The sequence below is a fragment of the Pseudopipra pipra genome, chromosome 6 (assembly GCF_036250125.1).
Source record: "Pseudopipra pipra isolate bDixPip1 chromosome 6, bDixPip1.hap1, whole genome shotgun sequence".
NCBI lineage: Eukaryota > Metazoa > Chordata > Aves > Passeriformes > Pipridae > Pseudopipra > Pseudopipra pipra.
The window spans coordinates 29,636,350-29,660,673 of record NC_087554.1 but is presented as its reverse complement, the minus strand read 5'-3'; the positions used below and the strand labels follow the sequence as shown (position 1 = coordinate 29,660,673).

The following is a 24,324-nucleotide window of genomic DNA, read 5'->3' as shown; positions in this document are numbered from 1 at the left end:
TATGACAAAAATGCAGATAGTGTTGTGGTGTCAGATAGTGTCACATCATTTTTATATTTCCAAATAGAAAAATTAAGGCAAGCAAGGGTACAAAGAGAATGTAAAGGATGCTCTTCCCAATTCTACTCACCATGGAAGGAGTAAAATAGACTGCAAATGGAATGAGAGTGAAAAGGCAGAGAGCATGAATGTACACAGAACGTCTTTAGGGGCTTGCGTGCAGGCACTGCAGGAAGGGAAGCCAATGGAGGTGCCATTCCACAAGTACAGGAGAGGACAACCTGGATAGTTTCAGCTGTGCAAGTTCCATTGCACTGACCAAGAGTAATCAGAGAGAAGGTAAAAACTAGCTGAGGCAAGACTGTGACCAACAGGAATTATGAGCGCAACTCAGACCAGGTTCTCCAGAACCAAAGCTTCAGGGTTTGGTTCAGAGCCCCTTTCAGCTGATACTGTTCCAGCACACAGCGCTGGAGCTGTGCTGCTCCCCAAGTGATGTACCAAGGATGAAGATGCATCCTGTCTGTCTTCCACAGGGAGTTGTGTAACCACTGTACCTGTATGTGTGCGTTCTTTCCCTGCAGATACCAATGTCATACGATACATCCAGCTGACAGAGATGAAGCTCAGCAGATGTTCCCAGAGAGAGAAGGAAGCTTTGTGAAAATGAAGTCGCTTCAGTTGAAGTGCCCAAGGGGGAACATTTCCTTCCTAGAAGCTCATTTGGTGGATTTTCCTGTTTGCTCTGCCTCATCCTCATCTCCTCATCCATCCACTCTCCCTTGCTCTTCATTGAATACCAGTTTTGAAAAAAAAGAGACTTAGACGCTGCATATGGCTGCTTGCCAACCATGGTAATACCCCTTCCCCGTGGCAAAAGAGCACAACAACTACAGCCAGCCTTGTTCCCAGACAGCGTCACACACCTGGAGTAGGCGATGCTGGGGGACCTGTCTGGTCTGGAACTGACTGCCTATTACCTATTATGGAAGCAACCTCAAGAACAACGACTTCCTGACCAGGCAGGTTGGAGACCAAGAGTTTCCGATCTGAGTGATCACTGGAGCTTGGAAGAGCTAAGAAACCAAGAGGGCCGCTGGTCATTTCACAGGGGACAGCAAATGCCTTTTTACCATCAGTTCCCTCTGCCTGCTTCTCCAGTGTGTGTTATTGGTCTCCAGTGAGAGCTCACGTGCTCCCAGTCTAATGTCAATGAAAACTGTTTCTAAACATCCTCTTAATGAAAGCACAGAGCACCCTATGAACCCCCTGCAGAACTGTCCCGGTGCCGGAGAAGAAGGCTGTGGGCTACCACAGAGCGCTGAATGGACTGTGAAAGCATGGTGTACAGTGTGAGGGAAAAACTGTGAAATAATCCATTAAAGGCAAATAAAAATTATTCATAGGCAACAAGTCCAGGCATTGCTTTTCAGAGGCACCTGTTGTGTTCCCCGTGTCCAGACAGACAACATTGCCTAGTGGTGGGGCAGCATGGGGTGGAGAACAAGGGATATCTTCATTCTTACCTTGGCTCTGCCAATGCCTTGATGTGTGATCTTGGGCAAGTCACTTAGCCTCTTGGTGCCTCAGTTTCCCTATCTGTACACTAGGGATAAAAATACTTCCCTACCTCGCAGGGGTGTTGTGAGGATGTATTAGTTAATGTTTGTAAGTAACAGTACAGTGATGTACAGTGCTAAGTATTATCAGTACATTGGATTGAGGTCTTGATTCTGCCACCTTGTGTCGGTGCTTCCTGTGTCCTGTTTTTTTCTCTTGTAGGAGAACATGGTGCTGACAAACAGGGAAGGACCAAGAGCTTTGGAGCCTATTTCAGCAGCCCATAGGGCCTGTTTAGATCTTCTCCAGCAGTTTGACTGTTTCTAAGAGCTCAGGCTCCTTGGCTCAAAGGTCCTTTTCTGAAGCTGCCAGTAATGGGATCAGAAAGTGCCACAAACACATTTCCAGTGTGACTTGCTGCAGCAGTGACCCACAGAGACCTATTTACAGTTGCAGGATGTACATGAGTGGTTTCATCCCATGGCAGTCAGTGTCAAGTGAGTATACCCAGAGTTACTTAACTCAGCCCTCAGCTGAAACATGGAAACTGAAACAGAGAGCTGAACAGAGTTCAGCCAAGTGCTGTGTGCTTTCGTCCCACTGGACATCGTGTCTGCAGACAGTTGGCTATGGCATCCCACACTCCAGCTGTGGTATCTAGCCACACTTTTCTCCAGCCAAAATTTGAAGGAGTTGTTAAAGAAACATCAAGAGAAAAGGCAAATTGAATACAAGCCAACAGTGTGCTGTGGGGGGCATCAGGCACAGCATCACCAGCCGGTTGAGGGAGGGGATTGTCCTGCTCTGCTCTGCACTGGCGTAGCCTCGTCTTGAATATGCAGTTTTAGGCACCACAATATAAGAAGGATACAAAGCTCTTAGAGAGTGTCCAAAGGAGGGCAACAAAGATGGCGAAGGGCCTTGAGGGGAAGCTGTATGAGGAGTGGCTGAGGTCACTTGATCTGTTCAGCCTGGGGAGGGGAGACCTCATTGCAGTCCACAACTTCCTCTTGAGGGGAAGTAGAGGGGCAGGCACTGATCTCTGTCGTGAACAGTGACAGGACATGAAGGAATGGTGTAAAGCTGTGTCAGGGGAGGTTTAAGTTGGATATTATGAAAAGGTTTTTCACCAGAGGGTTGCTGGGGACTGGAACAGGCTCCCCAGGGAAATGGTCATGGCACCAAGCCTGTCTGAGTTCAAGAAGTGTATGGACAATGCTCTTAGGCACATGGTGTGATTTTGGGGTTGTCCTGTGCACGGCCAGGAGTTGGACTTTAATGATCTTTGTCAGTCCCTTCCAGCTCAGGATATTGTATGATTCTATGATTTTACGAAATCTCTGTCATTGTCTCTGAAAAAACTTAAGTCGTATTTTTTCATAACCAGTCGTATCCAGCTTACATTAGAGGTGGGGAAGAGATCATGTTAAAGTGGCATATAAGTCTCTGAAATAAGGCAGACCTACATCAATTGTGTAAAACTTATATCAGCTGAGATGGCACCAGAAGTTAATGTTCCTCTGGTGGGTGGTGGAAGGCAGCTGCTTCCCAAAATTGGGAACACAGTGTGCAGTGACTGTGAAGGAAAGGGCTGTATCCTGGAGGCAGCACAGTCACCTTCTTAAGATGGCCCACGGTTCATACATCTGGACCAGAAATAGCAAGCACCCCTGCCCATCACTATAGATGTCTAAGCAATAAATGGCACTACAGCTGCTGCTAGGAAAAGAATTGCTTTAAAGACAAAGATGACAAATGAGGGAAATTCTGTAAGTGGTTTTAACCAGACCAGAAAATAAAGGTTAGGCAGAGATGTGCTTGGCTGCATGTAAGGTGTACCTGGTACTGTATAAAACAGAGTTAGTAAGATTCTGGTTGTCAGATGCACGCAGTCCTCTATATCCTAAATACATCACAGCACACAAATAATTCAAATAGAGGTGACTCTCCCCCACTTCATATTGCTGATGACAGTTCATCCCACAGCCACGTGTCTCTTCATTAGGACTGAAATGAGGATTCATCCTGCAGGCCACACAGGAGGAAAGGATACCATCTACGCAAACAGTCTCTGCCCCAGGAAAGCTCAGACAAGCAGAGGCAGGCTTGTTATTCATGACCTTAATGTAAGAGAAAGGGCATTCTCCAGCCACTGGAGATGTAGGTCCATGACTGTCATTTTGTCTGGAAATAATTTTAGCCCTCACAATGGCTTTACTGACATACTGTCACTGCATCAATCCCTTGTATATATTAGTATGAAAAAGGCACAGCAGGCTCTAGTCTCCTCAGTTTTCAGCATCTTTCCCTTCAGGAGCACTGCAAAGGGTGGGAGAAAGAGGGAAGTTCGTGAATGTGCATAAGAAACAGATCTCAGAGAGCCTTCAGGGACTACACAACAACCTATTTTCTGCAGAAAACTCTTGTCCCTACATACCTTGACACCCAGAGCACCTGCAAGCAGTGCACACTCCCAACACAAGCTGAAGAAGGAAGTCACCTAAGAAAACAGTCAGAGACTGTTTTGACAGTGTGTAGCATTTGTATGTTTCCACAGTAACACTGAGCCTGAGAGAAAGTGGACAAAACTCCATGTTGGGGACCCTCCACATGCAAGGAGAGACATGGCAGCAATGCCACCAAAATCCCCAGAACTCCTTTGGACTGTACTCTCCCAATAGTAGCCAGTTCTGCCTTGCAGTCTAATTAGAAAGATGTGCAGACACATCACCTCTACTGTGTGTGTCAGGGGAGTAAGAAGGAGCCTTTGAAACCTTCTAAAGTGCTTTGTCTTCTGCAGAAGAAAGAGAGGGCAGATTTGACATCCAACATATCAAGAGGCTCTTCAGCTCTAGAGAAGCCCTAAAAGACCATAGGCAAGTTTATTTTGTGGCATCTGCTGAATTTAAGAATACCTAAGGGAGAAACTTGTGGTTTTGTCCAAGAACTGTCTTAACAGGAAACAAAAGAGTGAAATAAGGGTTGGCTGTAAAGGGGAGAACCCAGTATCAAGCCCCCAAGAAAGAGATCTACATATACAACAAGACCCTCCAGAGTCCATAGTTAAATATTGAGTTACACACCTTTTCCACTGAGTGGTCCTTAATAGCCAGATGTGGAGGTGTGGGCAGAGGGCACCCAATCCCACCCAAGTTAACCAAACATTGTTACAGGGAGTTGGAGAGACAGAGAAGGACTTGTCTCTGTTGGAGGTAGTCATGTCCACTACAAGTTGATGGTATGTTTCTGTGGAGCAGTCAAATGGCAATGTGAAGATGAAATGATCATGGGATGCAAAATATGAGCCAAACCCAGGTTCATGGGCAGAATGAGAATTGAAATAATGAAAAAAAAACAACTGACCAAAGGCTTAGCCACACTATTTGCAATTCATAGCAACACCCAGTTTTGGCAGGATACACAGCAGGAAAAAAAGGCAGCAAGATTAGATGTGATTTTTCCAGCTGGAGGGGACACAAGAGGGGGAGGCTTCCTTCCTCCAGCACAGTCATTTTCAAAAGTGCGAGGAGAAGACAAACACATGCTCGCTACAGAATTTTTCCAAATGTGTGTTAACAGTTGCTGTTGGTAGAAGTGGCCTGAATAGGGTGGAAATGTCTTTGTTTAAATTAGGAAGAGGGTATGACTGGAATACGGAACTGATGGGAAGGCAAAGGTCTGGCTATTCTGGCTTGCTAGTGAAATCCAGGAGCCTAAAAGATGAAGAAGAAGGTCTTGAGTGCAGAGCAACTCCCTTAGCAATGCATTTCCATTTAGCTTCCACTTGCAGAATTTCTCTGCAAGTTTCATCTGTGTGAATGTTCTCCCCAAACTACAGCCAGCAGGCCCAGGAGTGGCTGTGTTCTCCTCATGTTTCACATGAGATCTCCAGAGGTTTTGTCTGCATGGTTTTCTTTATGCTCCGTCCCTTGATGATACCCTTTCTTTTCACTTTTTCTGAGGGGCAGGAGAAGGGAAGGGGGAGGGTATGCACTGGGCAAAGGGGAAATCAAACCAAATTCACCCAAGACCTGCTGACTGTCTTTTCTCTCCTTCTTTGTTCACCTTTCACTGATGTTCCTCCCAAGTTTCTATGGCAGAACTTCTTGATCTGCACAGTAGTTTAGAGGCTTGGGCAGGGGTTACTTAAATAAGGAGAAACAGTGGTGGGCCAATGTGTCATGTCACCCAGATGGGATGCTTGCGAGGATGCAGTACATTATCACGTTTCTTAATACTATCCATGTGTTTGCATAACCAATTAGTAGGACTTTGTATCACTGCAGCTGGTAAGAGTTGGATTCCAAAGATTGTTCTGAGTTGATCTTCTTAGGAGTTGCTTGGTCACTAAGTGCTGCAGGCACACCAACAACAGCCTCGATGCTACTTCAGTGAAGGTGATGAGAAGACAAGATACTCTCCTAACCTCTCTCACACCTGCAATTGAAGGAAGGTAAATTCATGGATAGTTGATGAGAACATGAGAGGAAACCTGTGGCAATATGTGACTTTGAGGCAGTTAGTAGCTTGTGAGGTGGAAGGCACAGATGTGGAGAGAGGAAAAAAAACCCTTCTCCTTTGCTTCGCAGAGAGAGATGCTCTCTGTCAGAGCAAGGGACCAGCTCTCTCTTCAGCCCAGAGAACTGTGCCTACAGCAACTGTTTCCAGTTGTGGTTAGGAATCAGAAAATAAACAGACCATGTAGTGCCCAGGAAATTACCTTGTTACTCTACTTTTACACTCTCTCCTTATCCTATGGTAAGCACTTGTTAATGGATAGGTAAGGGGGCACATATGGCACTATTCAACTGTGGCCATGGTGAATGAAGCTGCTCTCCAAGAGAGGTTTCACAGGCCCTACCCACAGGCTCCTTCCTTCCTTTATTCCCAGCCAGATCTTATAAATAGCAGCAGCTCTACAAAACTAACTTCCACAACTTTTATTTCCTTCCAGAGGGCTCCCCTTTTGCCTGTGGGGAGTGTGAACCTGTGCCAGCTGGTAGCTACCCCTGGCGACTCCTGTCACTAGTGAGGAAATAGTTTGTAATGCAGCCAGGTGGAATTGGAAAGGGCATCACTAAATAGGAATTTGGCTGGAGCTTTGGGACCAACATGGATTCTCATACAAGTAGTGCCACCAGAACTTCAGTGATTCCACATGCCCGGGCTCCTGTATACATGTATACCAGAACACCGCGTGTGTGTACACATGGCACTCACGAGAGCTCCCTATTGCCCACAAAGCCCACAGAAGAGATGGCAGATTAGCTCAGAGAAAGAGTGAATCACTGGTGTACTCTCTTCATTGGACTATTTTCTCCCCACAGATGAGCTAACAGAAGCACATAAGCATATGTTCTCTTGTCTATTGTCAGAGCTTCAAATCAAAAGTGTTATTAACATGAAACTGTACATTTTATGTATTAGACCCCAGCTAACCTCAGTGCTGTAAAGGTTTGGTGTTAACTATTGTGTAATATTGGCATCCAAAATGCAAAATTTGAGCACTGAAGATGACAGAACAGCTTTCTTTAAAGAACTCTGCCAAGAGAAAAAAATCACTTTGCAACAAAAGGAGAAAGATCTGGTTCCTAGTAACAGAACCAAGATTTAATATTAAATCATCTCAACTAGTGACTTTTTTTTCATCACTTAAGGAGGCTCTCCTCATCTACACACATGTGAATGTGTGGGTGGGTGGGTGCATGAGGGGGTTGTGACGTGCAGCCCTGAGGGCAGAAATGTACAAGACAGAGCTGGACCAGACCACCTGCTGCCCAGTCCATTCCACAGCAGGACCTGCTCCAGCTCAGCCAGTCCTGATATGTTCTTACTGACTGCTTGACTCCTGAAATAAGAGCAGGGCAAATGTTTGGTTACCCATTATCGCTGTTGTATATTATTATATATTATATTGTTACAGTTCCCAGTTCTGCAGGCTTTTATCTGGCCATGAATCTGCAGTGAACATAACTGCTTACACACTGTTCCCCAGGGAGAGAGAGGAGGGAGAAGATATTTCAAGGGAAGCAAGAGCTTCACTGAACGTGAAAACCAGCCTGAGTACTCATTGCAGACCAATCAATCAAAGTAGATGCAATCCAGAATCTGGGATCCTGTTTGAGCAAGAAAGGAAAGGACAGTTTAGGTGGGAAAAGGAACACAGGAAAAAAAGACACAGATACCCATAGCTGAAAGTCAAAAGGGCCTGGCAGGAGGTCTGACTCCAGGGCAGAGGAGGGGTTTCTGGAATGGCACAAAAAGGAGTGAAACACAAGAGAAAGAGGAAATAGAGAAATGGAATGTGGTAAAAAAATCAAAAGATAGAGCTGATAATAGGTCTTCCAATCCTAGTAGGACTTGGTCATCTGGATGACCAGACCCTACCTCTGAAGACAGAGTGAGGAATAGTGAAACTGATATCATCCTGAGGACACAAGGAGGAGATCTCAGGCAATGGCTATCTGCTGCACCTTTAAATGCTGATCCCTTTCTTTTGCCTTTGTATTGCTTCCGATGTGCTATACCAAGAGACAGACCAAATGCCCCGTCCTGATATATTTTTTAACACATGACAGCAGCATCAGGGCAAGGGGGGACAGGGACATTGTGCATAGCGTCATCATTTTAAGACCTATACTAGCTGGAAGTGGTAAGTCACCTTTGGTATGTGTTTTGGGGACAGAGTTATTTTGAGACCTGAAACAAAGCAAATGAGAGCTTTTTTCCAAGGCTGATATTTTCTTGGTGACTTCAGATTCCAGCCCTTCTGCCAAAGTTGTCCATAAAGCAGGCTGCTGTTTCAGTTTGGTGGGGGGGAGCTTTTGCTGTCAATGCCTCTCCTTCAGCAGTGGTACAAACTCAGATGTAGTTGCACCTGTTTCCTCCTGCAGCAAGATCTTTAACTCATGTTCTAGATGGAAACTGTTGCTGAGCATGTGATACTAAAATTAAAATGTATTTTAGTGGCCACTGGAAAAATGTGGCCAATATTCAGATTATCCAGAATGAAACAGATAGACTAAGCATTTCTCTGATTTTGCTTAGCAAAGGCAGCTGGAGAATTTAAGTTGGGAACAAAGGATTTTCACTTCTTAACCAACAGTGGATAATTTGCAGCCACTCGGCTGCCTGTGTTATTCTTATTTCATGATGGCAGCCCAAAGAAAGCATTTTAGCATAGCCTGGAACAGCCTCAGGGGAAAGCCATGTGCTGGGTGAACTGCGTTATCAGCTCCCTGAAAAGAGCTGGTGATAGAGCTACAGACTCTGCAGACTTCCTCCACTTCACGCAGCAGCAGTACTGGGTTACAGCAGATCTCTTGGCATCAGATAAAATCCCAGCTGTTTCATGTTACTTCCTACAAACTTCTGGTTAGAGAAATGGCCACGTGCAAACTGCATATTCCTCACTCAGAGGTGGTCTCCAGCATCTTGCTGGGGCTGAATTAGATCCAGCCAACAGCTTGCTGAATTCAGTAGGTTGTCTTTGAGGCTCAGCTGCCTCCCAGCAAGCTCTGAGCATTGACTCAGGGAGACCACATAAGCCCAAGGACACAAGCCAAGATGCAAGTCCTTTCATGGGATCCTTCAGATGACCTCTGGCTGAGCGAGATATGGGGGCTGAGCCAGGATGCTCACAAAAAGCCAGGTCTCAGCATCAGCTGAGCAAAACAGATGTGTGACCCTTTCATAGTCCAGACGCCAGGCTTTCACATCAGCTCTGCAAACTGCAGGGGTGGGTCACAAAGGCAGGGCTGACTCTGACTGGCATATCCACATTGCTAACAACCCTCATTGGTTTTGACTATCCCAGTCTTTGGTGCAGGGACTGTATCACACAGGCCTGGGCTTCCATATAAGCACAGAAAAATAGTTATCTAGTCATTGTCCCAGCAAAATGGAAAGGCTGAGCAAGAGAAAAGCCTGCCTTGAGCATTACCGAACCAACGTGTCACAGCACCAACCCAGACTTAGGTTTTCACCTCAACCTGGCAAGGTCAAGTTGCTGTTCAACAGGCTGTCAGTCTGGAAGATTTGATTGATGTCTGGAAACTTATTTCCATATGAGAGAAGATGTACATATGAGAGAAGGTCTGAATCCACAGATTACAGGTAACTGTATAGCTTGACTCTCAGATCAGTGGCTGGAAATACAACACTATGAGCTAGAAAAATCCTGTTATTTAGAGCATACACAGTCAAATTTCAAAGCAATAGAAAAATGAGGAATCCCACAGTGTCATTAGTACTGGTTCCCATTATAAAATGAGCTCCATTTTTCTTCTCAAGCAATGCATCTTCTTCTATGACATACGCTGTTGTTGAGAGACATCCCTCTTATTTTCAGTGTTCCGGGACAGCCATTTCCACTCCACCTGTTATTAGTCTGGAGACTGATGTGGAGCTCTAGGGATCCCAGATGTTTATATCTCTGTGATGTCAGATGGACTCACATATGACTAATGAAAGATGGCTGTCTAATAAAAGATGACATCTCTCCTTTTCACTCATCATCAGTATAAACACAAAGTCCCTGCAAGGACTTCACAGCTCTGTGCATGATGAGCAAGCCAAGCCAAGCCATATCATCTCATACCATAAATCTGAGGAAGTATCAACTCTGAAAATAGGACTGGAAAAGATCCTCAATTGACCATGTACATCACCCATTACCTTAAGGCAATTAGGTCAGATCAAGTTAAACTGCTCCTGAGAGATATTTATCTAACCTGTTCTTAAAACCCTCCTATGACAGAATATCACTGCCTTTTTAGATGGCAAGTTAAGAGACTTTTTACTAAAGCTTAAACTAAATCTGCTTTCCAGTAATTTAAACCAATTGCTTCTCTTTTCAGCTACAGCAGATATGATCACAAAGTTAGTCTCTCTCTTTGCAGCAATTAATGATTTTTGTGAAAGGCTCTTCTCTAGGACTGATCTTTCAGCTTCCATCAACATTTCTGCAACTCGGCAAGTTTTCTGGCTCCTTGCTTGTTCTTCTCATTCTCCTCTGGATTTCTTCCAGGTGGTTTACATCTTTATTGGAATGCAATGCTGAAGGCAGGACAGTTCTCCAGCTCTGGCCTTCCAGTACAAGAGAGAGCAGGAGCATTATTTCAGAGGTCTTATATAAGATAGGCCTCCTTACATATTTGCTGCACTAGCAAGGCTTTGTTGACTCATGTTCAAGTTTCACCCTGGACTTCTTTGACTCATCCCAATTTCTCTTCTGCTGTGTTGTCATTAGGTCCTTTTGTATCTGTGCAGTCAACACTCCTTACTGAGATGCATCCCATGTGACTGAGAAACAGATTCCACAAAATCAGACATCACAATTCTTTTTCCACAAAAAGAACAGATCTGCATCTCTCTGCTTTTTAAAGGATACATGTGGCCAAATTCCATGGGAATTTAGTCTGAGAATGTGGGCCGGATCCAGACAAATATCAGCATTTCCCCAAGGTGTTGAAGAAAATAATGGTGATAAAAGTGACTGAGGATCTGATAGATGGGTACAGGGCTGAAAAGTAGCTCAAAGGGGAAGAAAAGCTGGGTAAGGCAGTAGAAGCTGGACTTCTCTCCTAGTTCTGCACTCTCATTTGGCCCATGTCAGAGCACTGTGCTGAGACTCATTTCTCACTTCACTGAAGTAGCCCCACCTTCTGTTGCTGAGTATGGAAGAGTTCAACAAATAATGTTTCCAGCACACTTTTGAAGGGACTCTATGAGCATGAAATATTATTGCTGTTGTTGTTAGAATCAAGAACACAGTCTGCTGCTGAATAATTCATTTGATGTGAAAAACAGCCAGCGAGTTGTTGAACAAAAATGCTGTACAATGAGACATAATTACAGAGTGGTTACAGGGAGCAGGATGCAGATGGAGCTCTCAGGTTGGCTGGTGGTGACATCAAACCGTGGGTTGCATACTTCATTTTCTGAATTATTGTAACACTTTGCCTTTAACCTTTGAGATATCCAAGGACTATCTCGTTTGGAGGGACCATTTCTGGTGGAGAAAGAGGATTCAGTGTTCCCAGCCTTTTGGGTACTTGACCTTTCTGGTAAGGCTCTAGAAGTGGTAACTACTGCTGACTGGGAGGCATTGTCCTGTCACATCAATACTAGATTTCTTGACAGGAGGAATGGGCAGAGCTGCTCATTCTGCACAGATGTGTCATGTTGTGGACACCAAAACTTTCCTCAGCAGTTCTTAAAAATGGGAAGGAGATTCTCTACCTCAGATTGCTGCTTGAAAAAAGATACCAGTATTCACAGAGCCCAGCTGCAGTGTGGGAGCCTTAGAGCTGTCTCTGTTCTTAATCCGATCACACAGGAAAATCTCCCTCTGCCTTGGCTTGGAAAGAAAACTGATTCCTCTCTACTCTGCTCTCGTGAGCCCCCTCCTGGAGTACTGAGTCCAGCCCTGGGACCCCCAATATAAGAAGGACGTGGACTTCTTGGAGCATGTTCAGAGGAGGTCATGAAGGTGATCAAAGGGCTGGAGCATCTCTCCTATGAAGTTAGGCTGAGAGAGTTGGGGTTGTTCATCCTGGAAAAGAGAAGGCTCTGGGGAAACCGTATAGCACTTTCTAGGACATAGAGGGGACTTCAAGAAATCTGAAGAGGGACTTTTCACTAGGGCATGTAGTGATAGGACAAGGGGGAATCGCTTTAAACTGAAAGAGGGCAGGTTTATATTAGATATAAGGAAGAAACTCCTTACTCTGGGGATGGTGAGATACTGGCACTTGTTGCCCAGAAAAGTTGTGGGTGCCCTATGCTTGGAAGTGTTCAGGACCAGGTTGGATGGAGGTTTGAGCAACCTGGTCTAGTGGAAGGTGTCCCTGCCCATGGCAGGGGGGTTGGAACTAGATGGTCTTTAAGGTCCCTTTCAAACCCAAACCATTCTATGATTCTGTAATTCCTGTCCCTAAGGCTCATGTCCTTTGCTCATACTTGGTCACAATCGCTGGCTTGAAAATGAATACAAAACCTCAAAATCTGCTGCAAAACTGTACTTTCATTTATGTGCAGTGCTGTGATGCCCTGATTCTTGTGAAAGCCTTCAGTGTAGCAGCAAAAAACTAGGCACTGAATCAAAAACTAAACCAGAAACTGAGATATACTTCAGGCAACTTGTCATCGGAGTTAAACAAAAACCCAGAACTCCCAGATACTACTGACAGATTCAAGCCTGGCATAAGAGACTGAAAGACAAAGGTCCCTCCTGCATCCCAGGTCTGGCTCTTTCTGGCCTGTGAGTCAGATTCAAGGTATGTGGGAGCCTGGAAGAAATGGATGGCTTGGAGCCAGGGAGAGAAAGTGGAACATGAGAAGAGGCTTTATCACGCATTTCCTATATAATAGCCAAAATACCCTTCTGTTCTTTCTCAAATATCCTAGAGAGAGCACAACTGAAGTGTGAAGAACTGTTTAATGGATTTAGTAATAGTATTGATCTTCTGTCATTTAAGAAGGGACTCAGAGCTTAACCAGATCTGTTAGAACTGTCTCATTATTTATTTTGCCAAAGGAAAGGATTAGATATCAGAGAAAGAAAAGGGCCTTCTCCAGAAATGGGTTTGCTCTGCAGGATGAAAATCCATCCATTTACTCTTACCACTTATGTATTTAAATAGGAAAGAATCCAAACAACTCTCCATGAGACTCTGCCTGGAGGAATTAGTACAGCAGCAATAAACAGAGATAGACTCAGCAAAACAGCAAACCAGCTCTTAGTTTTCCAGCACCCTAATTTAGCTCCATAATCTGGTCACATATGCATTGATGGTAGAAATTGTATTGTTGGTGACAGTCAGAGACAGATCGAACAAGTTTTCACCTTCTGAAGTGCCATCCTGCCACTGAGACACAAAGCGCTGTTTACTTGCAGGCTGAACAAATCTGACTGGGAAGCAACGCTGAGAAAGAATAAATCAGACACCCTCTAATGACATTTTTATAGTCACCTCTGAGACAACAGAAAATTGTCTTATCACACCATTGCCCATAATGCCCCCACCTCAGAAAACACTGCTATAGTTTAATTTCCTTGAAACTTAAAGCCGTAACTTCCCAATCATGGCAGCTGTAGATTGGCTACTCAGCATGAGTTGGGTCTACCAGCAGAGCAAAATATTTCAGGTTGAACACAAACAGTGACTTTGCAATGAGATTTCTTTTGCAGTGAGAATTTTTCTTGTGAATGTCTTAGAAATAAGCAGTAGATTCTAGGGTAGGCACACATACACATGTATATATACTTGCATGATAATTATGATGAATAATTTGGTTTGATTTGGCTTGTGGGAGATACTTTAAACAGCTAATCCAATTCCATGCAAACTCTACACCAGTTTCTACCACTGAATTCCACAAACAATAGAGAGAATCCAAGAACCTCTGTATTTTCCATCGCAGGAAAGATTTCACATTAGTTCTCTTTCAGGTACTTCTTTTTGTAGGCTTTTACTAACACCTTGCTGTTCAAAATAGGAAGCTTGCAGGTGGCTTACTTTCTTGGATCAACATTGATCTGCCTTGCTCATCACTGTCATTGCTCTTATTCATCCTGATCCACACTTGCATTTAGCTGTGGGTTTGCCATATCCCTGGCAGGTTTGTAGTGAAGTTAATGGAATGTTATTTGGGACATGAAGGTTTTGGACATCCCCTGTGTCCCAATATATATGTGAGGAAAGGAAGATGCATAAAACCAAATGACCAACATGTGGTTAATTCTTTCATTTTTTTTCTAACCATAAGAAACCTTCTTCCAGGGCAGAGATGGGTTAGCATGAGAGCAGAGTATCTGCTTGGAACAGCACAGGCAGGCAATCCCAATATCCCCAAAGCACAGGAACATTGCTCTCTGAATCAGAGACAGTTTCAGCATGGCAAGAAGAACCACTGCCAAATTTTGAGAAGCCTGAAAGCAACTGACAAGCCCACAGCCTGTGCCAAAATGGTGGAGAGCAGCAGAGGGAGTGCTGTTCTGCCACAGCAGCTCTGGCACTGGAGAAATGTCCCCAGGCTGGCGGCTGCTCCCAGGGCAAAGAGGTGGGCTGGCAGGGATGGCTGGGGAGGGAGAGGGTGAGGAGGAAGGGGTAGTGGGAGTGTAAATTCTCACTCTTCTATAACCAATGGATTTCACCTGGCAGTCACTGGCAGACAATAAATTTAGCAGAAAAGGAACACCATTTCTTTTAGTGTTCCTATTAAGAAGGTGACAGCATTGGAAAGGTGCTATTTATTATTTACCTATGCTGCAGTACGTTACATACTTTAGTCTGACATTAGAGTCCAGTATCTCAGAGACATTTTAAGAAACCTGTACCTTTGAAATTCTGATGTAGATTGAAAAAGCTTGCAGAGGCAGGAGTGGCCAGCTGCTACAAATACATTTTATGATTACAGGAATTCCAAAGGAAGAGTAGCTTTGTCTAAAAAGAGAACTTTCCCTTTATGCTCAACCATCTATTGTGTGCAATAATTGAATGTCTGCTGAAAAACTGTCTTGTGATCTGTTGCAATAAAAGGAATATGTTTGATCATAGCTTGGTAGTGCTCACTGAAATGCTGCAGTCCACAGCCTTGAGGGTAGAAAGCCTGACACGTTCCTTCTCAGAGCACCCTTCATTCATACAGAAATGTTTTTGGCTCCTTGAACATTTTGCTTCCAGTGCCAGAGCCTTTTTCTTCCTAAAGCAAAAGCCTTCAAGCTCTCCTTCTAATGTTGGAATATTTTTACAGGGAGGAGTACCTTGGGCTTTCTATCAGGTTTGTAACCTCCTTCCCAGATTTCATGCTCTGTATTATATCCACAGTCGATCACAAAAATAGATGGCAGTTTTTATTTCCAGAGTTCAGTCTGAACCCTACTGACTTGGCAGGAGAGGGGGAGATGTGGTGAATTCATCTTAGCTTGTATTGTGTCCTCTCTGCACTGCACCTTTGTATCTGTAGGAGGACCTGCCATTTTATGAAAGCAATCTACTGCAGTGTGATCCAGACAGCAGCTAAATGCTTTACTTCTATTTTTTTCATTTGTCATCACATTTAATCTAAATCAAGTCTTACAGCCCAAAACCAGATATTCCTCAGAACTGCAGATAATTCAGAACAAGCAAACTGCCTTTTTTAGAACTGTGTTCTATAATAAGCAAGTAATACTAGGATTGTTAATATCATTAGGAGTGAGGAGACAATTTTGTTTTGGTTTAAAATCACAATTTTGTGATGCTGAGAAGCGTACCACAGTTCTGTGTTGTACTCCAGTGGCTGCTGCAATGCCAGCTGTAACGCCCTCTTGGAAACTATAAAGAATGAATGTGCCGTTGTGGGCTGGGTGTGGGTGCCTCCCCTAACTCACACCTGCTTGGGTGCATGTGTGAGAAAGGACATGAATGCACAGGCACATACACATTTTAGAGGTATTTTATATTTCCCTCAACCTTATCCCACCTGTCAAATAATAGCCTCGGAAGGTCAGTGCATAACTATTCCAGCCTTTTCCTACCTATTTGCTCCCTCACTTAAACTGATTTTAATTCTACATCAGACTTCCCCTTGTGCAGATTAACTTGATCAATTTTTGTTCTGATATGGGTGACCCAATGACACCAACTGATCTCTGGTCTCTCTCATGGCCCCTGCTCTCCAGCTCAGAGAAGCACCTCCCTCTCTCCTTGGCTACTCACCAGTTCAGCTACTCCCATTCTGCCCTCGGTCTTACCCCTGGGCAATATGACTGGCATGCCAAACCTTTTACATTTTGTTGTTCTTTGGTACAAAGAGGTGGTTTATTGGAGCAATGCCCAGAATATCATCTGTCTTTGTTGAACACACATAGATGGGCATAAGAGAGGGCAAGGGCATAAGGATAGAAGGTATTTAAAGTTGTGTAAAGGTCTTGACTTGCCTCTCTCTCTCACCTATGCAGGAGAGTATGTTATCTATCATACCTACCTGTTAGCAGAGGTCAGAAATTACTTTCCTCTCCTTATCCCCCACTGGAGCTAGAACAAAAGGACTGGGCATGAGAAGGATGTATTCAGTCCATAATGCCAATCAGAGGGTCTTTAAATGAGATCAAGACTTAGAAATCAGCACCGAGTAGCTGTTAGGAACACCTGGTACTTCACAAAGTGAAATGTGCAGAAGAGCATCAAAGACAAGCTTCCAGGATAAAGGCAGTTCCAGGATATACTGTACACAAAGGCAAAAGCAACTTTAGTTCACTGGGCTCCTGTCCCCTCACTCATTTCCCCATCAGTGGATAACAGTAACATACAGCTCAGGGCTTAAGTCCATCTCTCCTGTATGATTCACCTCCTTTAGCTGCTATGCTGGGTCCTAAGCAGTGTAAAGAAGATCAGGACTTTCTTAGGTTATGAGGAAAGCCCTGTTCATTTTTCCACCAAAAGGTATTTTGCCAGTTTTTATTTTTATGATAGCATTTTACATTATTCCACAGGCAACTCTATTTCCAGCCTCAGATCCTTTCCTGAGGTTCTGCTCAACCAGCATTTCCCTGCTCCTTTCATTTTGGTAAAGCTTATTCCTTTTATTTGAATCAATACAGCTTTATTTAGAATGGCATCTTTTGTAGAAACTGTATTCTCAAATGCCTCTGAATAGCACCGGATCATGGCCTGTATCTGGGACAAAGTACTGCAAGCAGCAAATATTGCACGGTGTGAAAACATTCAATCACACTTTATTTGTTTCACCAAACCTCATGTTATTGATTGCTTACCTTTTTTGCAGCTCACAGATTTCATATCTGCGTACTTTTCCTCTCCCCTCAATTGCTGGTGTTACCCAGCTTTGTCCTTTATGAGGGTCTGATTACAGCAGCATGAAATCCTCAGGAAGGAAGATGTTCTCAATTAAAATATGCGATCAGCCTATAATTGCAATGGGTATTTGAGATGCTAAGCTAGATAGCTCCCTACCTCCCAGTATATCCAATCTCATTAGATCTACCTAATTTATCTAAAGTATTGCTTATTCAGAAGAGGTTCTGAATGTTGGCCTCAGAATACCAGCACCCATGTGTAACATGCTAGTGTAGGAGATACCAGAAGCGTACACTGAAGGACTACTTGCCCTGAAAAGGACACTTTAAGCCAAGGCCTGTCAAGATCTCAGGTCAGTAACATCAGGCAAATGGCCGCTCCGTAGCAGGAAGAGGATGAAAGGCACATTGGTGGCCTCCTGGGGGGGCACTAAAAGGGAAAATGATAGTTCTTCTCCAGCAAAGCTTCAGATCCTCTATATCCTATCCCTATGACAACCTCCCAGCCCATCTCCTTGTCTCCAATTCCAGTGATGCAGGATTACCAACACTGACTTTTCCAGAGGCATCTCCTGTATAGTCAGGATTGGCCCCCTGAAATGTGAGCAAAATAGAGGACAAAACAGGAAGAAGAGCCTCTGGCATAAAGATTTGGTTGTTTTTATATGACCAGAGAGTATGGGAACAGGGATTAAAAAGTATTAGCACATGCAGTGAAAACTAGGAACAGCAAAAACCCAGGTACTCTGATCCTAAAATGATTTGGTTCCCATCAGGACTCACTGATGTTAAGGATGGGTGGTTAGTCCTGCCCACTACACTGTGTGGCAGATAACCACCGATTGCCAGCACCTGGCTGAATCCCTTGATCTGGTGGGCTCAGGAAGCCCCATGCACATCTCTGAAGGGCTGGGAGACTGCCACCCCCAACACATCAGGACACAGTAAACACAGCACAGAGATCACCTCTGGTGGTGCGCATAAGGGAACCCACGGCTTGGACTATGTGGTCTAAGCACTGCAGTTCAGAGATGCTTTGTCTAACAAACAGCACTGTTGAGGGATGCTGACACTCACTGTGTATTTTAAGTTTCATCCAAGAGAAATGCTTTATCATTCAGCACTCACACATCCATCAGTAACCTTCCTTTATTAGCTAAAGCCCACAAAAGTCACAACAAAATGTTTGACTGATCCCCTGGGTAGAATGCAACATTTTCTTAGGAAACAATGATCAAACCCAAAAACTAGCCTCAACTTCTGTGTGTCGTTTTTCTTCTTAATGAGCCATTAAAAGGCTCATTCTTGTGCTACATTAATCAGTACCTAGCTACAGCATTTATCTCTTTCCTGGTAGTGCTGATCTTATTAGAGCATCTCGTGCTTCCCTGTAGACCTCTAGAGACATCCAGCCATTTTGTTTTAATATTATTATCCCTGCTAATAGCTGAATGCAATTGTCCAAGAGAGCAAGCTAATGTATACCTCAAGTGAAAAACATTTGTGGAAAATCGAAGAAGAGAGCTGTGGCCAGAGAAGGGAATTAAGAGGCAGGACTCCCAGGCTCTACTTTCAGTTCTGCATAGAGCTTGCACCTTGGGAAAGATTTTTTTTTTAATCTACTTTTGCCTCAGTTTCTAAACTGTAGAATGATCCATGGAAGAGGTTAGCTTAGAATATTAAACTGTTTGCAAAGATCCTGGATTTAAGGTACTAAGTGCACTCACAAAAAAGTCAGTCTGCACTTCCATCCCCCTTAACTACACCACTTTCATCCAAAAATGGTGACTCTACTCATTTCCTTGTCCCACACTCCATTCTCAACTTTTTCTACTTAGAAGTTTTTCCTCCTTATTTGGTTATTATGTGCATTATTTAAATTGCAGACAGAAACATCTGTAGTGGATATTAGGAAAGCAATCCTAACAGGAAAGATAGCAAGGTGACGATCATTTCCCCCATAATGTATTTAAAACAAAGGAAATGAGCATGTGGAAATGCCCGCCCCACAATTACTCTGTGTAGCTGCCAAGTATTGCTGATCCTCAGGCCACATGGCTGGAAAGGAGGTCACAGCAGTGCACTGCCATGGTTTCATGTCCTTACTGCCAGAGTGGCTTTGCTGCTGTCTCTCAGCCATCCTGCCTGCAGCCAACCAGTTACCTCTTGTCCTTCAGTAAGTGGCTTTGCTTTGCCTCCACAAGCTCCTGCACTGGAAGCCAGGAATGAGGACATGCTGCCTGGCCTTGCTGAGTCAAAGGCTCCATCATCCTGTTGATGTGTATGTGCAGTTCCTTTCCTTGGAGGAACACAACTTGTTTCAGCAATCTTCACTTATCTGGCTCCTTTCTTGAATCTAGAGAAAGTAAAAGTTGTTGATTTTGAGATGTGCTATGGCTTCAACTGCCCACAAGATGTGTAAGGGTAGCCAAAACACAATTCACAGCTCACCAAGGAAATGTAGCCGCTGACCAACTTACAAAGCTCAGGAGGGCTGTGAAGAAACTTTGCAGAGGTGGAAGTACATAATTTGCACATAATTTTGCATTTGAATAATGATGTTCACTGCCAGACAAAATCAGCACAAGCCTTAGCCTGTGACTGGGACAAAAATGACAAAAGGTTGATGAGCCTTGATAGAGAGAAAAAGAAGAAAAAAACCTGAAAAGCTGTTACAGAATCAAATGCAAGCAGCTGCAAGAGCAAAGCCCAGTTCTGTGATGGTCATATGCTCACCTTGGTTATTATTTTGTACCTCATTACTAGCCTGTTTTTGCACCTATAAATGCAGAAAGTCAGCTCAGCTGGAAATAGATGTGATCTACACCAATTAGTATCTCATCTGCTCAAAAATACACAAGAAGGCACAGCTACATAAGCCACAAAACTGAATGCTGGTAGATGAGGCTCTGGAAACAAATCCAAGAAGGTCACGTGAGAATTGGGAAACAGAATGGGTACACACAGCAACAAGAGGAGGTCATGTAGGGTATGTAGGAGGTCATCACTCCCAGAGTTAGCAACAGGAGATAAGGTTTCACAGTGCTCAGCCAGCAGACAGGGATGTGCAGGCATCCTTGTGTCTGATGACTCACTCTTGACTTAGGTATAAGGATGCTTGGCAAAAACCACCGAAAGCCCAGGGACTCCTGAGAAAGCTGGCATTTCGCAGCTTCTGAAGGCACTAGCTGCATGCTGGCAAGTCACTGAATGTCTGCTATAAAATTCAAGTCCTTGGTAAAATGCATTTTCCACACAAGCAGCATGCTGCATGAGGGAAGGGCAGCAAGAGGCAGGAATATGGCACACCTGCTCCCCACTGACCCACAGCTCCCCACCCTGCCCACCAGAGCCCAGTCAATCTATCCCACAGATCCTTTATTGCATCATTTCTTCTCTGCAGGGCCCTCCTCCACCAGTGTGGTTCAGGCTGCAGAACTCAGATGGGAGTTCTGGATGTTTTCCTTTATATCCACAGAAGCCCTTTTATCTTTCCACTGCCAAAGAGGCATGTGGATCCTGACATAAAAACAAGCAGCAAGTCTATCAGCCAGAGACATCAGGGACACAGGCATGTTTAAGCCTCACTCCCATTCCCAGCCCTTATCTGACTGTATGCAGCTGCGAGGTCCTTTGAAGAGGCTGAACTGTTCCCTCACCCTGCTCGATGTCCAGGATCATCAGCCTGCCCAGATCCACTGTGAGCTGTCTGGCCTAACACTCTGGGAAAAGCCCTGCCCTTTTAGCAGCTATCTCAGATGAGTGACAAGTGGTGTTGAATGGAAAGGGAGTTGTAACACCCATGGGTACCCTTGTGACTTGTCACCTGCTATTGTGATTCTTCCCACTTCCTCTACTCTGAATTGGCACCAAGTGTGAAACATCAGAGACTGCTTCTTGCCTAATAATCATGCAAGAAACTTGTAATCTATTTTTAAATAAAGGCTGGATACTCTGAAAGATGAGTGACTGGGGCAAGGAATATAACTAAAAAAATAAAATGGGAAAGAAAATACACACATGTTCCCAGGGTCTTCCAATACATGCTCCAAGAAAGGTTATGCAAGATGGTATTCACATCCACTTTCTGCTGCTGTTTGGAGCTGCTGCATAGTTCTGGAGATAAGGAGCTTTCAGCCCTGGGATAGATGCCCTCAGCTTCTCTGGGCAGGGTCCTTCTTTTCTGCCCAATGAGAGAGCAGTAAAAAGAGCATGTAATCAGACATAATTAAAAACCACCACTACCATTCCACCTACCAGCAAAGGGAAGGGCTTCATACAAAATGTCTCCTACTCCCACAGAGAGGTATCTGTCCTCATGAGCCTCCTGAGAAGGAGCAGGAGCCCTTTTCTTGTAGGGAGGAAATGGAGGGGTGCGCACGCTAACCAAAGGTTGCCAGGCTATTGCACGGCTGGGCTGGGAGCAGGTCTGTGCAATGTCCTGCTTGTAATGCCCAGAAAATATATCCTTCAGGTATACAACAGGTCTTGAATGGGGTAGTGGCTTCTGTGTTGTGACTGAGCAAGGGGAACCAAAATCTACAGACAATAGGGCTGCACAGCACTCGGTGCCTAACAGTGGCTGCTGGCTACCACAGGACCTGAAGCAAATCAAACCCAGTGACCTCTCTGAGCAAGGCTTCTTTATCACATTGTCCAATGCCTGTGCAATAAGAGAAAATGTTTTATTTTTGGCCTGTCACTGACACAGCATAGCACTGAGATGCAGATGTGGTAAATTTTCTCGGGCATTAAGTGCTGAAATTAAACAGCCATTGCAGCAAATTTTGTCCTTCAAGTTCTTAAAGCAGGACACAGACCATCACATTGTGAGTCATCCAGCCTCACAGCAGCACAAACTTGCTGTCTGTACCCTGGGTTGCCTTTTTGCAGTAAATCCACCTCTTTACCAGCCTGTCACAGCATAAAGCATTTAGCAATGAATAATATTTCTGCACCGGTAGGAACATCCCCTACAGTTTGAGATGCAAACAGTTTCTTCCTGGCAATCCGTAGTGCAGCTGCCAGAGGCTACCAATCTGAGCTGGAGCCTCGGTGTTATTTTAAGCCCTGTTCCCAGCTGCAGCAGCACTGTGTTCGCCAAAACCCTTCTAGAAAGGAAGAAAACTAGCCAGACCATATGGTGGCTTTCAGGGAGATCAAGTGTTGACTTTTCTCAGCATGTCATGAGGATAAAACTAATCCATGCTTTAACTGGTGAAGAATACTGTACCCCTTTGCATGTTCAAACCCATGTATTTTGTCTGTCCTTTTAATTCTAAATTAAATACATGTTCCTCCAATTCCAGCCTGACACCGAGACCTAGATGAATGCTTTGTTTGTTACAATCACTGAACAAGTATATGGCACAGCTGCTGAGCTGCATTAAAAGCCAAAGGTAGAGACCTACATGTAAGTGAGGATGAATGAGGTCTTTGAGGGACAGGAGGTTGGTGTCCGACTGACACAGAGGAGAACGCCAAGAAGAATTTGTGCACTTCTGACTGACCTCTGGCTAGGTAACCAGCCCCCCTGCACACTAAGACAGACCCAGGAGTGGGCTTCAGAGAGTTCCAGACTCAGAGAGGGGACATTGATGACATGGGGTCAAACTCTGGCGAGCAGCGACATCCCAGGAGCACAGCCCACGCAGTGAGAGCACTGTGTGCACACACGTGCTGTCCGAGGCAGAGGGGACACAGGGCTGTGCTGCACTTAACTGAGGGCTCTGCACTGCCTGCAAGCTTGCTAATGTATACACATACCTGAGAAGGGTGATTAAGACATGGGCTCTGCTCCAGGGTCACCAAGTACTTCTGGACAAGTCCTGCTGCTTTTCTGCTCCCCTGCCAGAATTGACAAGCTTAGACACATCCACCAGATACCTGGGTATAAGGGTAAATGCAGGCAGCACCAGCAGAACCTTCACAGCTACCAACAGAGAGCTTTGCCTCCCCATATGCACAGTCACCCCAGGACACACACAGCTTCTGTTTTAACTACCCATGAAGAGAAACACTTAACTATGATCTCAGTCAATTTAGCAAAGGTTTGCTTTAGATAAAACAAAACTGAAGAAAGGTGAGAGCCTTGCATAATCTAAATCACATTTACTCCCACACACAGAGAAAATAAAAAAAAATCCTGTATATTGCACACCATAGCCTACGGAGAAGTACATATATAATAAACATCCCCATTCTAAAAGTGGTTAAAGGAAGGATGTAATGAGCCATGAAGGAAACACATTGGGAAGATGAATCCAACTGCTCAGCCAGCTCCAAGGTCTCCAACTTCAGTCCGCTTTCCTGCAGTGGATCACAGCAGTCAACACCAGCAAACCAATGCGGACCCATTGGCAAAGAAAATGGCTGTTTGAGTTAAACAATTAGGCCTATGGCACTTAAAGTAATGGTTGGCATAGCACAAAAGAAAGGCTGATGGGGGTGTTACTGAGTGGCAGGCCTTCCTCTCAGCTGGTTTTATTTAGATTATGTCCTGGCGTACTAAACCTTTGGAGAAGAATAAGTTTACAAAGGGTGTGCCACAAGGTTAAGACTGCCAGTCTGAGATGGAGCCCAAGGTCATAAGAACTGCATCAAAATAAGGAAGTTTGGATGTGCCATACAGCCTGAGGAGAATCTCTTGTGAGATGAGACAGAACAGGAGTTGCACAGAGCTGGTCAGGCCCCCAGATTCCTTTAGCCTAAAACTCTGTGCTCGGCTTGTGTGCAAGCTTGCCAACTGTTAATCCAATCACTGCATGGTTTAGATGAGGAAAGGAAAACTCTTCTGGAGAGGTATTAGCTAGCACTTACATCTTGAAGACTGCATAGATACAAGTCCAGAAAGGACTTAATTAAATAGCAGATTATTAGGGCAAATTCCTAATTTCCACAGACACTTTCAATTTTGCACTGTCCAACAACATTTTTTTTTTAAATCTGTTCCATGCTTA

General features: G+C 44.4%; 2 protein-coding genes across 3 annotated transcripts in view; one reads left to right on the top strand and one right to left on the bottom strand.

The window, feature by feature from the left end:
* The window catches only part of TTC9 (tetratricopeptide repeat domain 9), a 28,042-nt gene extending 26,311 nt beyond the window's left edge, over positions 1-1,731 (top strand). The window contains exon 3 of the mRNA XM_064658272.1: positions 585-1,731. Within this exon, the coding sequence (XP_064514342.1) occupies positions 585-664 (80 nt within the window). The 3' untranslated portion in view covers positions 665-1,731. The remainder of the gene's footprint in view (positions 1-584) is intronic.
* MAP3K9 (mitogen-activated protein kinase kinase kinase 9) overlaps positions 1-24,324 on the bottom strand; it is a 129,654-nt gene that overhangs the window by 43,600 nt on the left and 61,730 nt on the right. The window contains exon 12 of one of the 2 annotated variants that reach the window (XR_010431309.1): positions 19,315-19,721. The exons of the other annotated variant lie outside the window; for it this stretch is intronic. The gene's annotated coding sequence lies outside the window, so the exon portion shown is untranslated. Of the gene's footprint in view, positions 1-19,314; positions 19,722-24,324 lie in introns of those variants that run through there. 2 annotated transcript variants of the gene reach the window in all.